Consider the following 15,008-nt stretch of genomic DNA (forward strand, 5'->3'; position numbering starts at 1 on the left):
AGGTCCCTGTATAAAACTAGTCCTGTAGAAGAAAGAAGAACCTCCTAAACATCCTGTGTGCACAGCAACTGTGGAAAACTGAAACAGTCATCTGAGGTGTTTCGAAAATAAACCTCGGAAAGCACATTGCCTACGGTGACACATTCTCGGCCCCGGGGCGGGTAAGCTCCGGGGTCGCAGCGCGCAGCTGCCAGAACCCGCCGCGCCCGCCCCGCCTCTCACTTGCGTCTCCCGCAAGGTGGAGGCGGCGCTGCGTTCGCTGACCTGTTGACGGCGGCGGGGCGGGAGGCTGTGGGCCGCGGCGGTCTCCCTGAGTTGAGCGGAGGATGCAGGAGCCTCGCACGGACGACAGACGAGACTAAGGGGACAGCTGCGGCGGGGCTCTAGACTGCGGGAGGCCGGTGCTAGCGCTGGCGGGTGGTGAGCCCCACAGGCCGCCAGAGCCCGGAGCGCTACGCGGAACCCGCCGCGCCAGGCCTGAGCGGTGGGAGGGGTCTGTGGGGCCTGGCACTTGGGCCTCCCACCACGAGGGTGGAGCTGCATTGGATCCTCGTTCCTTAGGGACCGAAGGCTTCTGTGGCACCCAGGCTATTTCTCAGAGGACGATTAGAAACGTGTCGCCATGAGGAGCCGGAGTAACTCCGGGGTCCGGCTGGACGGCTACGCTCGGCTGGTGCAACAGACCATCCTGTGCCATCAGGTAAGTGCAGGTGTGTCGCCTGTAATCAGCGAGCGAGGATGTAGCGTATGATAGCCTGGACGGAGACCTTTTATAAACTCTATGTGTGTGTGTCTGTCTGTAGCAGGTTCTCCGGCCTCCTAGCTGGGGAGGTGGTAAAGGACACTGAAGGAAAGGTAGTTGTTGGACCAGAAACAGAGCTGGTCAGGCACCTTTAGTCAGAAGCTCCAGTCACGGCTTTGAACCCCCAACCACCCCCACCCCCTCCCCCAGCCAATAGCAGAGTTCCAGGGGCAGAGTTGCAAGAAGTGTTTTCACTTGTTTATTGACACACAAACACACACACCAGGTTTGGGTGTCATCTCTTTCCCCTTCCTCCAAAGAAAAGAGGTAAAGGAACATTCTTTTTTTTTTAATCCATTTTAAGACTAGACTTGTGAAGGTCAGAGGCACTTTGTACAGACTATTATATTTTTTTTCTGCTCCTTTCTGCTGGTTTTTCATTGCTAGTTCACTAGTTCATTCTTTCTAACTAGAAAGTTAAAACTTTCTTTTAATAATATCCATTATAAGTGCACTTTATAATACCTTTAATTGTGTCTTTAATAATACCCACATTTCAGACTTGAAAAGCGTCAGCCACCACTTACCCCTTATTCAAGATAGCATTTGCAAAGGGCACAAAGTTTCAGTTATAAGATGAGCAAGTTCTGGGGATCTAACATACAGCAGCATGGTGACTGTAGTTAATCATACTGTATTGTATACTTGAAATTTGCTGAGAGAGATCTTAAGTATTCTCACCACACCAAAAGAAAGGTAACTGTGAGATCAGAGACGTGGTAATAAACATCATTGTGGTTATCATTTCCCAATGAATACATAAATCATCATGTTGTACTCCCTAAATATACACAGTTTTTAATGTGTCCAATATAGCTCAGTAAAGCTTGGGAGGGTGGGAAGATAGCATTTGCCTGCAATAGGTCAGGAGAAGAGGAGGTTATAAAACTCAAGAGTGGAAAAGTAGGAGAAAGACTGAAGTCTCTAAAAAACCCATTTGGAAGATTCTATTTCCTAATATTAACAACCTATGGTTACCTTCCTGTCCTCTTTTTCTTCACCTTGCAGAATCCAGTTACTGGCTTGCTTCCAGCCAGCTATGATCAGAAAGATGCTTGGGTCCGAGATAATGTGTACAGCATCTTGGCTGTGTGGGGTTTGGGCCTGGCCTATCGGAAGAATGCAGACCGGGATGAGGATAAGGCAAAGGCCTATGAATTGGAGCAGGTACTCAAAATAAAAATATAAAGAGATCCGAAGCTGTATGTGATGGGGGGTTGAGGGCAGAGTGGGAACTGAAGGAAGTGAAACCCACTAAAAGCTAAGAGAACTGTATTTCGCCTTTCTTTCATCATCTTTCTGAAATTATATTCCAGAAAGCTTTCCTGTATTGTACTGAAGTGGTTTTCTTGCAGTGGAAACTTGAAACTTGCTGATTTGAGGGAGAGGGAACAGTCTGTTCTGTTACAGTGGAAAATCCTATCCTGGGATCTTTCCTAAAATGCATAACTCTCTAAGTAAATGTATCTTGTAGTCTCTACTGTATTTATTCTCATTGAGAAAAACGTTTGGGGGCAGGTATCTACTATGTTATTTCATTTTAAAAAATTGTGGTATTTGTATGAGGGTAAATGACACAAATCAGCAAACTTTCTGGACTAGACACAGTAAAGACTTTATTTGTTGATTTTTATAGCTGTGGCCACTGTTTCAGAGCCTGTTGCTTCCTCCCTCCCCCAACTCTTGGGCAAAATGAAGTCAGAGTCAGCAGATGCCTTTAAGCCAACTTTTAAGTCACTTTCTCCTCAGTAAACAAGCGTCCTTTGTAGAACTGTTTAGACACAAAGGGAGCTGCATCCTCTTTAACAACCAAGAAAACAATATTAAGAAAACAATATTCTGGGCTACTATGGGAGTTGAAGTACTCTGTTGTCAGTTGTAAGAAGGAAGTGCATTCATTTCCATTAGTGGGAAAAATTCTCTCTATAGCAGCCATTTTCTCCAGTGGTCTATGACTTAGGCAATCTGGGCTCCAGTCTTCATCTATAAATCAGAATATTGATATTTGGTTATTTTTAAGAGTACCAATATAATGTGGGGTTGCAGTTCTTGGAAATAGGAAAGTCTCACTGAATTGTCCATGGCAACAATAGGCATTTGTTGTTAATTCAAGCCATTATTGAGAGATACATAGGTCCACCAAAAAAAAATTGTTGGAGTTTTTGCTCTAGATCAAATAGTACAGATCAATTTTTTTTGACTTTTGTAAAAATAATACCATTGCAGAAATTTGGAAAATATACAGGAGTGTTTAAAAAATTCTCCTGTAATCCTGCCCATTCCCCTTCCCCAAATCTTACATCCTACTCAATGTTTTTCTAGTTTTGCCTCACTGTTCTGTTTGTTGCATTTTTTTGCTGGAAATTAATGTCAATAGAACTGGAATTCCATATCTGGTACAATTTGACCAATTTTTTCAATACTGGTAGAATAAATCTGTTATCTCCCTGTAATGTTAACACTTTTTCTTATTTGGCCCAGTTTTAAAGAATTTACCAGAGGAAGGCGGAATAGTAGGGAAACATTGAATTGCCTATTCTAAAATTTTAATGTTCCATTAAATAATTTTTCACATAGCCAAAAAGTACCTTTCATACCACCTTAATAGTAATTAGGAATGTTTCAAAACATTATAGCAATTAGGAAACATCTTTCAAAAAGAAAAGATTTTGTGGGAATTTTTAAATTTCTGTGAACTTTCATTATGAATTGAAACATTTTTATTATTAGGTCTCAATTTTTTTCTCAAACCTGATTCAGTGTTAATCAGGGACCAGAAAATCATCTCTGTAAAAGACCGGATAGTAACTATTTCTGTCATTAGGGTTGTAGGTTACATGTGGTCTCTACCCAACTACTCAGCTCTGTGACTGTGGTGCCAACACAGCCAGAGACAATGCAGTCATCCCTCAGTATATGTGTGGGATGGATTCCAGGACAGGCTGCTTATAACCAAATCTCTGCATACTCAAATTCTGCAGTCAGCTCTGTGGAACCCATCTATAAGAAAAGTCAGCCTTCCATATACATGGGTTTCTCATCCATGAATACTGTATTTTCAATCTGTGTTTGGTTGGAAAAAAGCCACATGTGAGTGGACCTGCACAGTTCAAACTTGTGTTGTTCAGGGGCCCCCATATGTAAAGAATGAGTATAATTATGTTTGAATAAAAATTTATAAAAACAGCAGTGGGCTAGACTTGTCCCTGCTCTGGATGAGTGGTTCTAAACTCTGACTGTACTTTGGAGTCACTTGGGAAGCTTTCTTTTCTTTTTTTTTTGAGACTGAGTCTTGCTCTGTTGCCCAGGTTGCAGTGCTGTGGTGCAATCTCAGGTCACTGCAGTCTCTGCATCCTGGGTTCAAGTGATTCTCCTGCCTCAGCCTCCCCAGTAGCTGGAATTACAGGCGCACACCACCATACCCAGCTATTTTTATTTTTATTTTTAGTAAAGATGAGGTTTCACTGTGTTGGCCTGGCTAGTCTCGAACTCCTGATCTCAAATGATCTGCCCACCTTGGCCTCCCAAAGTGCTGGGATTACAGGCGTGAGCAACTGCTCCCAACCAGTAATCTTTTAAGAAATACCCTTACTATACCCTAGCTTAGAACAATTTAAATAGGAATCTCTGGAAGTAGAGCTCAGTAGTATCAATATTTTTTTTTAAAACTACCTGGGTGATTCTAATGTACAACCAGGGTTAATAATGACTAATTATGGCCAAAATATAAACATAGATTAAATCCAATAAATTCATAGATTAAATTCCCACCTACTGTCAACTTTCTATTACTGTGCGGATTTTACCAAAACATTGATTGTCAATTATTTCTACCTTTCCTTCCAATTCTTACCTTGGTTTCTTTCTGAGAAAAAATGTCAGAGAACTGAAGAGAATTCTGGATGAAAAGAGGACAAGGGTTTAGGCAACTACCTCATCCTAGATTGAGAGTAGAATTATGCTCATGTATGTTTTTACAAATGTCTTTCTCTCAGGCATATAGATACAGTCTCATGCCCATAGAAATATAGGCACACAAATAAGGATATCTCTTTGCCTGCCTCCGGTTCTACATCCTCAGTTTTGTTCTTTTTGTGTATTCGTTCATCTTTTCTCATGACTTTATTACCTTTATGAGAATGCCTTTCAAGTCTTCATCTCTGACCTCACTTCAGTTTTAAACCTGGGTTTTCATTTGTCACCTCATCAGTTTCATCTGCATGTACTGTGGCTTCTTAAACTCAGTGTGTCTGAAACCCCACCTTTCCAACTAAAAACAAACTACCAAACAAGGGCAACTCATCGACAATCTCTTTTTCTGTTATTACTGTCTCCATTCTACCAACCACCCAGGCAATATTACTTGGAGTTTTTCCCATAGTGTGTTCAGTGGAATACTAGGCCAACTAAGTTTGGGGCTATGTTAAACAGCAGGTGTCTTTATTCCATAATTTCTCAGAGTCTTTGGTGTACTAATGTGCATTTTTAGTCTAAGGTGGCAGTGAATTTTATAGCCTTTCCAGAATCTCTTGGACTAGTATTCTATGGAACAGTGCTTGAAGGGTGCTACTTGACCTTAAAATGATTTTTGACTTTTCCCTCTTACCTTTTGATGCATGCACACCAAAGTCTGTTCTTATAATTTCTCTTGAATCCATCCCCTCTTTTCTCTTCCTTCTGCCTCAACCTTAGTCTAAGCCCTTATCACCTAACACTTCTGTGAAAACCACATTTAAATTATGTCATTTCCATCCTTGACAGTCTTTCTGTGGCTCTCATTTTTCCAAAAGTAAAGTCCAGACATTTTGGATTGAGAGGCAAGGCCCTCTATGGGTTGGTCCTAACTTGTTTTTTTCAATATTATATCACACTGATGCCTTCCATTATATCCCCAGTTCTAGCCAGGTTGTTGTCTTCATTAATCCTCTAATTATCCCTTAATAAAAATACCTAACATTTTAATAAATACTTTCTATTGTACAGTACACTTTCCCATAATTACCAGTATTTTATTCTCACAGTACCCTGTGAATCAAGTATTATTATCCCCAATTTACAAGTGAAGGGATTGAGGCCCAGAGATGAAGCTGGAATTTGATGGTACCATGAATGCAACCTGGATCTTATGACTTCGGATTCAGTCTTGTTTAAATTTTTGCCTCTGTGGGAGCCATGGACATTGCCACCTACAAAAATTTTTGTGGGCTGCTTCTTCTACATGCCTGTTCTCTTCCAATCTAAACTAATATCCTTTGAAAGCCTAGCACCAATCCCACTTTTTCTGTGGTCCCTGTCCTTTCTCACAGACCACTCACTTGTACAGTGATCACTTCTTTCTCAGGACTCCTTTCTTGGAACTTCTAGATCACTTATTATCTGTGCCATTCACCGTCTTTTAAAAGAAGACTGTGTAATCCTCATGTGCCAGGCCCTATAATAGGTGTTAAAAAGAAAATGGAACAAAATGTTTATATGTAACCCTCTACTTTTTATTATGGAAAATTTCAAACTTACAGGAAAGTTGCAAGAATAGTAAAATAAATATATTTGCTTATACTCTATCTAAATTGCTAGTTGTCAATACTTTGTCATATTTGCATACCCACCCCTGCACACACACACACACACACACACACACACACACAGACATATATATGATTTTTTGATAAGCCATTTGAGAGTTACTTGCAGACATGAGTTAGTTTTTTAATCCAACTTACTTAGTCCATTGACTTAAAAGTCTTTTTCTGAACCTGGCCTCTGCCCCTTTTTCTCAGGGAGTTCATTGTCTGATGGGGGAGACAGATATATAAGAAAGTAGTCACGGTACATTAAGATAGGTACTATAGGTACTGTATGTATTTGAGATAACTACTAAGCTCTGTGGGAACACACAGAGGTGGGAATGTCTAAATTTCTCTGGAACAAGGCAAGGAAGACTTTACAGAGGAGTTGGGTTTTAAAGGATAATCGGGAAATGCTGGGTAGACTATGCTGTAGCTTAGTTTTTTAAACATATCTGTCCCATCTCCCTTGTCTTCATGTCCTACGAAACCTGATAGAGGTTCAGTAAATAACTGATTGGAGATATACCTGGGGGGAGAGAGAAAGAAATACACAGATATGGTTGTGTAGTTATATATTCTTATAAAGTCAGTTCACAGATATAGATAGATAGATAGATAGATAGATAGATAGATAGATAGATAGATAGATAGATTTATAGCCTCAAGAAGAATAGGCAAGAGGGAGAATCACTTGGTGTGGGTAGAAGCCCTGGTGTGTGAATGTACATGTATAATTAATGCCATCTAGCACACCTGGATCAGAAAACAGTTGGTTTGGGGAACACAAAATACACATACCTCCCATCATTCCTACCTCCCCATGCTTCCTACTAATTTTATCTTGCCTTGGAAGTTAGAACTTGAGGATAAAAATGACTGATAATGGCCACTAATTGAGATCCTCCACTGAGTCCTTGATTCCTCAGGTTTGCTGTTTAAAGAAAATTTAGTTCGAAGCAGTGGGGCTGGATGGTAAAGAGAGTTGATGGATTTGCAAGAGAAAAAGTGACTAAGGCAGTAAAATGGTGAAGAAGCCGATGAAGTGAGCCCACGATTCTTACAGAATAGTATAAATGATGAGTTCTATATTGGTTGATTAGAGGCCATCAATATGTTTTTTTTTTAAATAAGTTCCTTTGGGGCATTGATTTAAAGACAAGACTATTCAAGCCCCTCCCTCTGTTTCTCATTCTAATTCATTGGCTGTTAGAAAAGACAGAATATGGTAGAAACTTTGAGTATGTGGTGACATGTATCAGAATTGAATAAAGTTTCCCCACAGAAGAGGTCGCATTAAATACCTTCTGTAACAGGGTATATTAAAGAGATGGACTCTTTCATTAGGGTCAAAGTCATATAGATGTCTTCCTGTAGGGGTTATAATAAGTTTCCTTGCTTTATAATAAATGTTTCAGGCTTTTAAATGTGACAAAATCATGCACTGCCTATTCTTTGTCTTTTAAAAATTTCTTCTTTTGATCTGTAAGGGGAGGGGACCATTTATAGACAGAAATTACTTAAGAAAGGGGACTCTCCCACGGAAACCATTTTTATTTTTATTTTTCCCTCAGTAAAAAGCTTCACAAAGAGTTGGAACTTAATAGGTACTTATCCTTGTCGTGACTGTTGCTTGTAGTCCCATTTGAATATGTTTTGAAGAAATGACAGAATCATATGGCTTCCAAGTAGATTAGTTTTCAGAGGTGTCCTGAAGTTACCTCTGAGCCAGCATACCCTGGAGTAACCTGGTTGGATTTCTTTTGGACTGTGAAACAGAAAGTTTTTTAGAGAAATAGAGAAGCTCTTCAGTGCTATGTTCCTCCAAAACATATTGCCTACCCATGCCACAATTGATGGGCCCTTTAGTGTCATGTAGTATATAGCTGGTGATCAGAATTTTGAGATGTTATGATTGGAAAACAAACTACTTTAAATTGTCAATCCCTAATAAGAGAAATAGTGATGACTTGAAAAGAACTTATGACTTTTTTTTCAAGGAAAAAGGGTTGAGTCATATGAACAAATCCCCTTCATATTCTTAATTGAAATTCACTTTATTCTTTAGGGGACATGTCCAGATAAATATTTCTGTGGACACTTGAAGATAAGTCTTGGCTAGTTTAGAAAATATAAAAGCAGTGTTGTAGTGAAGTCTTTCTAGGCCATAGGATGTATTTTAGAGTATCCTCAGAGCCTTATGATTTTTAAGCTGACTTGCCCCTTTCTCGAGGTGGAATGTCCTCTAATAGGATGGTTGGCTTATTTTTAACATAAACCTGTTGAAGCTTGGATGATTTTTTTGACTTGAAGGGATTATAAAGTATAGCTTTTGATTCCACTTTTAGCTGTAATCTGCTCTTCTGTGTATCTATAAAGTAAATGCCATGTAAATAGGAACACAGGATAGGGTTACTTGTTCTCAAAAGGTCATGTACCAACTGCAGTTGCTGAGTAAGTGTTCCTGTATCTAGGGATGTTTATAACTGTCCTGTTTCCATTTATTTCTGCAGAGTGTAGTGAAGCTGATGAGAGGACTGCTACACTGCATGATCAGACAGGTATGGTATTGGTAACACCCTCCTCTCTAATAAAAGCACATTGTAATAGTATCTCTACCCCTTAGGGAATGTTTATAGCTTATATTTTTTTCAGTTTCACAAACAGTACACATTAATTTTAGAAAATTTGGAAAATTAGAGAGGGAAAATGTCACCCATAATCTCACAACCTAATTACAACTGGAATGTTTCCTTCTAGTCTTTTTTCTCCCTTTACAAATGATTTTTAATGTGTTTCATCATTACTATACATGCAATTGTGTATGTTGGGTGAAAAAATGATACAGATCTAAAAATGCTCATTTGGTCAAGCACTGGTGGCTCTTGCCTATAATCCCAGCATTCTGGGAGGCCAAGGTGGGTGGATTGCTTGAGTCCAGGAGTTCAAGACCAGCCTGGGCAACATGGCAAAATGTTGTCTCTACAAAAAATATAAAAATTAGCCAGGCATGGTGGTGCGCTCCTGTAGTCCCAGCTACTTGGGGATGGTGGGGGTGAGGAGGGAGGATCACTTGAGCCCAGGAGGTCAAGGCTGCAAGGAGGTCAAGTGAGCCAAGATGGTGCCACTGCAGTCCAGCCTGGATGGCAGAGTGAGACCCAGTCTCAAAAACAAATACACACACACACACACACACACACACACACACACACCCTCATTTGAAACCCTTGGGGCCATCAGCTTTAGAATTTAAAGTTTTTCGGATTTTAAAAAGGCAGTACAGTGCATATGCCTGCCAACCTTAAAGTATATGGTGTATGCTCCATATACACCATACATTATTTTATGCCCTCTGTGGGTCTAAGACAGTACTCTATAATCAGAAACATTAATATTTCTGTAGGGAAACATGCATTTTCATACTAAGTGGAATAAAGACTTAATTTGAATCTGATATTGCCAACAAATGAATTTTGATGCAAAACTTAGGTGAAAAACCTTTTCAAAGTGTTTTAGGTTTTAGGATTGGAGATAAGAAACCTTGAATTTATATCTCCTTGCAGTAATTTGCATTTCCTGACCTCCAGTGAAGTTTATGTATAGATTGAATATTTGCATTCCTCATGGATTGTCTGCTAAGTCCTTTGTCTATCTTCTATGTTCTTTCTTGCCTGTTGAAGAGTTCTTATACATTATAGACATTAGTTCTTTGTCATATGCATTGTGAATTTTTTAGCAGTCTGTCATTTATTTTTGAGGCTTGTTTGTGATATTTTTGCATACAAAAGTGTTTTTACTTAAAAATTGTTTTATCTTAAGAGATCTTAAAGTATAATACCCATATTGAATCTGACCTGGTTTTTCTAGAGATCAATATTATGTTTTATTAGAAGAAGAAATTGAGGCCCAGATTGATAAAGTGACTGCCTACATGCACAGAAGTCTATAGTAGATAGAAAGTAGTACATAGAAATATATGGTAGATAGAAAATAGTTGCTACTTTTATATTTTAGATATTTGCACTTTTTTTTTTTGGATGGCGTCTTATTTTGTTGCTCAGGCTGGAGTGCAGTGGTATGATCCTAGCTCACTCACTGCAGCCTCGGCCTCTGGGCTCAAGTGATCCTCCCACCTCAGCCTCCTGCATCCCTGGGACTACAGGTGTGCACCACCATGCCCTGCTAATTATGTTCATTTTTTTTTTGTAGGGATGGAATCTCACTATGTTGCCCAGGCTGGTCTCAAACTCCTGGGATCAAGTGATCCTCCTGCCTCGGCCTCCCAAAGTACCAGGCATTGCCTGGCCAATATTTGAACTTTCTACCTTACCAATTAGGTTTAAGGTCACTAATTTCAGGAACCAAATTTAAGGTACAACTGTTACTATCATACATCAGAGGCATTAATAATCAAATCTAAATTTTAGAAACTAAGTCTTTCAGTTGTCCTTTACGTAATATTTCCCTTCTGACTTCTAGTTTCAGCTTTCTGTTGTGAACCCAGGAAATCTGATACAGATCTCAGTTAATTTAGAAAGTTTATTTTGCCAAGTTTGAGGATGTGCCCGTGACACAGCCTCAGGAGATCCTGAAGACATGCGCCCAGGGTAGTTGGGGCACAATTTGGTTTTATACATTTTTAGGAGACATGAGACATCCATCAATATATGTAAGAAGTATATTAGTTCCATCCAGAAAGGCTGAGACTACTGAAAGCAAGGCCTCCCTCCACTAGGGGCTTCCAGGTCATGTAGGGGAGAGACAGATGGTTGCATTGAGTTTCTGATAAGTCTTTCCAAAGGAGGCAATCAGAATATGCATCTATCTCTTTGAGCAGAGGGATGACTTTGAATAGAATGCTAGGCAGATTTGCCCTGAACAGTTTCCTGCTTGAAGGGGCCCAAGGTATTTTCCTTTCACATTTCCCCCCTTTTCTTTTTAAAAAATCTTTTGGAGAAAGCATTTTACAAGAAAATGAGTCTCTGTTCTCAGGTTTCATCTGATCTCTTATGGCTAGGACAGTTTATTTCTAGATGGGTAGGTCCCTAAAGCTCTTTTTTAGCAGATTGTAAAGTCTTGTGTCCTGTGAAGAGAAAATAGTGGGGAGGAAGGGAGAAAAAACAACAACCAAAAGAACAATCCTGGCCGGGCGCGGTGGCTCACGCCTGTAATCCCAGCACTTTGGGAGGCCAAGGCGGGTGGATCACGAGGTCAAGAGATCAAGACCATCCTGGTCAACATGGTGAAACCCCGTCTCTACTAAAAATACAAAAAATTAGCTGGGCATGGTGGCGTGTGCCTGTAATCCCAGCTACTCAGGAGGCTGAGGCAGGAGAATTGCCTGAACCCAGGAGGCGGAGGTTGCGGTGAGCCGAGATCGCGCCATTGCACTCCAGCCTGGGTAACAAGAGCGAAACTCCGTCTCAAAAAAAAAAAGAACAATCCTGGAAAAATCAATATGGGCAACATTACTCTGAAGTCCATTCATTATTAGGCAGGTATGAAAGCAGCTTATTAATGTAAATAGGTTACTGTTTTTTTCTTTTGTTTTGTTTTTTGTTTTTGATATGGAGTCTCTTTCTGTCACCCAGGCTGGAGTGCAATGGTGTGATCTTGGCTCACTGCAACCTCCACCTCCCAGGTTCAAGCAATTCTCCTGCCTCAGCCTCCTGAATAGCTGAGATTACAGGTGTGCGCCACCATGCCCGGCTAATTTTTGTATGTTTTGAGTAGAGATGGGGTTTCACCATGTTGGCTAGGCTGGTCTCAAACTCCTTACCTCAAGTGATCCACCAACCTCGGTCTCCCAAAGTGCTGGGATTAGAGGTGTAAGCCAACATGTCCAGCTGGTTACTGTTATTTTTTCCTGAAGTTTAAGTTGTCTGACTTCAGTTCCCAGGGTTTTAAGAAAGCACAGCTGAGTTTTCAGTGACTCCAAATTAGGAAAAATGGGGGGAAAAAGAGAAGGAAAAAACTTGAAAACATTATTTTGAAAACTTGTAGCCAAGAAAAGTTAGAATTCTGCCCAAACTGTAGAAAATAATAAAAATTGAAAAAAATAAGGCAAGACTAGAATCTAACAATGCATGTACTATCATTTTGAAGCATAATTCTCTCTCTCTCCAGTTTCCCCTTTTACTAAGGACAAATCATGGTAGGACTGGTTTGCTTATTATACTTGGCCTAATTATTTGTATAGCGTCAGCAAGAATAATTATTTTTTACATAGGCTTTTAAATGGGCTTTGATGGAACTTTGTTCCATAGGAAGAATCTCAGATAAGATTTTTTGAAAGCCAAGCCCAGCCATGAATTTATGCCATCAAATATCTATGAGCTAGGTGAATTTCTTCTCCTCTTGAGATTCTAAGATAAACCTGAGGCTTCTATGGCTGTCGGAAAGTGATATTCTTTACTTACCAAAGATCTGAACCCCTATATATGGACTGTGTACACGAAATATGAGGCCAGTTGTTCCAAGGGCTTCATTGGCTCCATAAGTCAAGTTGGATTCCTTAAAGGAAAACACACCATTCCAGTCAGAGCCTTGGTAAAATTACCAGTTTCTCCAATTGTGTCCTGTTACAAATGAAAACAGAGTTTTATTGTACTTATGCAAATAACTGTATTGCTGTAAGTTAAGAATATTCACAGTTTCCGAATTCTGCAGAAATTCAGGTAGAATTTGGTATGCTCCAAATCTTGTTCATGGGAGTATACTATGTTGTTAAAAGCTGTCAGTGCTCAAAAGAAAAGCTTTAAGACACTGAAAACAAAAGATCAGCAAAAATTTTAAGCAAAAAGTCAAAAAAATTAGTTCAATCCATGCAGTTATTTCCTGTTCTGCTTGATACTGATGAATGTTTTAGCTCTCCATGAGTCCTATAAGTTTGTCCTCTATTCTGATGTCACAGTCTCCAGAGTTAATCAGAAACCTGCATTTAAGAGCACCTGTTGGAATTTTACAGCTGATTATAAAACCACATTCTAAAGAGGACCAAAACAAGACAATTGCCCATGGATGAAAAAAAAGTTTTAAGGCAGCCATAGGAAAAAGACACAATTGACAAAGAAATTTGTTACCTTTGTGGCACATAACAATTAAGATTATTACTGATAATGTACACAACGTTATATCAGAATTTCAGGAGTTTCCCATAATTTTGGAACATGTATCAATAAAGTATTTATACAAATACAGCCCACAGAAAACCAAACACCATTTCATATTTGACAATGCTTCCTGTATAATTTTTATGGCAAATAAGCCAAATTATGTCATTTTTGGACTTCAGGGAACCTAATGTCTTAAAGGATTAATTAAGTTAGAAAAAGCCATAATTTATAATATGATTTTGGAAAGTTTGTCAAATATAAAAGGTTTAAAATGCTTGATATTACCAAATAGTATTACGGGTCATTGTTTAACCAAAGTAATAATTCAAGGACTTCAAAAAAAGAGGAAAACCTTCATTCTTTGAGAGAGGAGACTTAATTTTCTAAACAAGAAGCCCAAATAAAAACAGCATGAAGCCAATTACATTTGTTTTTCAAAATTTTGTAAATAATCTGTAAAGTTTAACCTTGATTATAAAATATAACTTCCAGAAGTCTTTTATAACCTTTATTAAGGAGTTTGTTAATGCTTTAAGAAAAACTTGTGGCCGGGCGCAGTGGCTCACGCCTGTAATCCCAGCACTTTGGGAGGCCGAGGCGGGTGGATCACGAGGTCAAGAGATCGAGACCATCCTGGTCAACATGGTGAAACCCCGTCTCTACTAAAAATACAAAAAATTAGCTGGGCATGGTGGCGCATGCCTGTAATCCCACCTACTCAGGAGGCTGAGGCAGGAGAATTGCCTGAACCCAGGAGGCGGAGGTTGCGGTGAGCCGAGATTGCGCCATTGCACTCCATCCTGGGTAACAAGAGCGAAACTCCGTCTCAAAAAAAAAAAAAAAGAAAGAAAAACTTGTTAATCTGACATAGGGGTCTGTATACTGGTTTTGTATCAGTGTGCCTTTGACACTAATGATTAATTTATAGAGATACTGAACTTATTTTATCTTTAAAAATTGGCCCTTACAATCTTATGTGCCCTTTAATTTTTTTTTTTTTTTTTTTTTTTTTGCCCTGTGTTTCAGGAATGCAGTTTATTTTGATTGGCATCTTCTATGGGGCCTGAAGTTGAGGCTTTAATTCCTCTCAGTGTTTAAGATTTAGCAGGACTTGATGTCCTTTTTAGACCTAGGAGTTAGAGCCCTCTAACTCAATGTCACAAGGACTTTAAAAGCACATACAGGAAGATACATGGGTGTAATAACCTTAGTTTTAAAAAATATTTTTTAATCTGTTTTTTTCCTAAGCAAACCAAAACTTAATAATAATATTTGGACTTTTTGGTTTGTCCTGAACGTCCCTTCTTCTTAAACAGTCATTTTATTTTAGGACTAAAATTTACCATATAAGATTATTTCTTGTATAAAATTGTTTCTCTTTAAGCTTTCTTACCACAGAAAAAACCTCTTTATTCTTACAACTTTCTTTACATCTCCTTTTGTTTCTTGGTTCTTTTTACCTTGTTTTATACATAACCTTTAAATAAGCTTTGAATTAGACAAAACTTGTTCACCTATTATTTTTTA

The 15,008-nt window shown here is 39.2% G+C and overlaps 1 protein-coding gene across 5 annotated transcripts in view; it reads left to right on the forward strand.

The window, feature by feature from the left end:
• The first annotated feature begins 213 nt into the window (after positions 1 to 213).
• PHKA1 (phosphorylase kinase regulatory subunit alpha 1) overlaps positions 214 to 15,008 on the forward strand; it is a 125,215-nt gene continuing 110,420 nt past the window's right edge. For 3 of the 5 annotated variants that reach the window (XM_064368944.1, XM_064368946.1, XM_064368948.1), the window contains exons 1-3: positions 214 to 700; positions 1,811 to 1,969; positions 8,880 to 8,927. In XM_064368944.1, coding sequence (XP_064225014.1) covers positions 623 to 700; positions 1,811 to 1,969; positions 8,880 to 8,927 — 285 coding nt within the window. In that variant the 5' untranslated portion in view covers positions 214 to 622. The remainder of the gene's footprint in view (positions 701 to 1,810; positions 1,970 to 8,879; positions 8,928 to 15,008) is intronic. The other 2 variants (XM_064368943.1, XM_064368947.1) reach the window with 1 other exon arrangement.

The sequence above is a fragment of the Aotus nancymaae genome, unplaced genomic scaffold (assembly GCF_030222135.1).
Source record: "Aotus nancymaae isolate 86718 unplaced genomic scaffold, 86718_ANA_hifiasm-v0.15.2.pri h1tg000081l, whole genome shotgun sequence".
NCBI lineage: Eukaryota > Metazoa > Chordata > Mammalia > Primates > Aotidae > Aotus > Aotus nancymaae.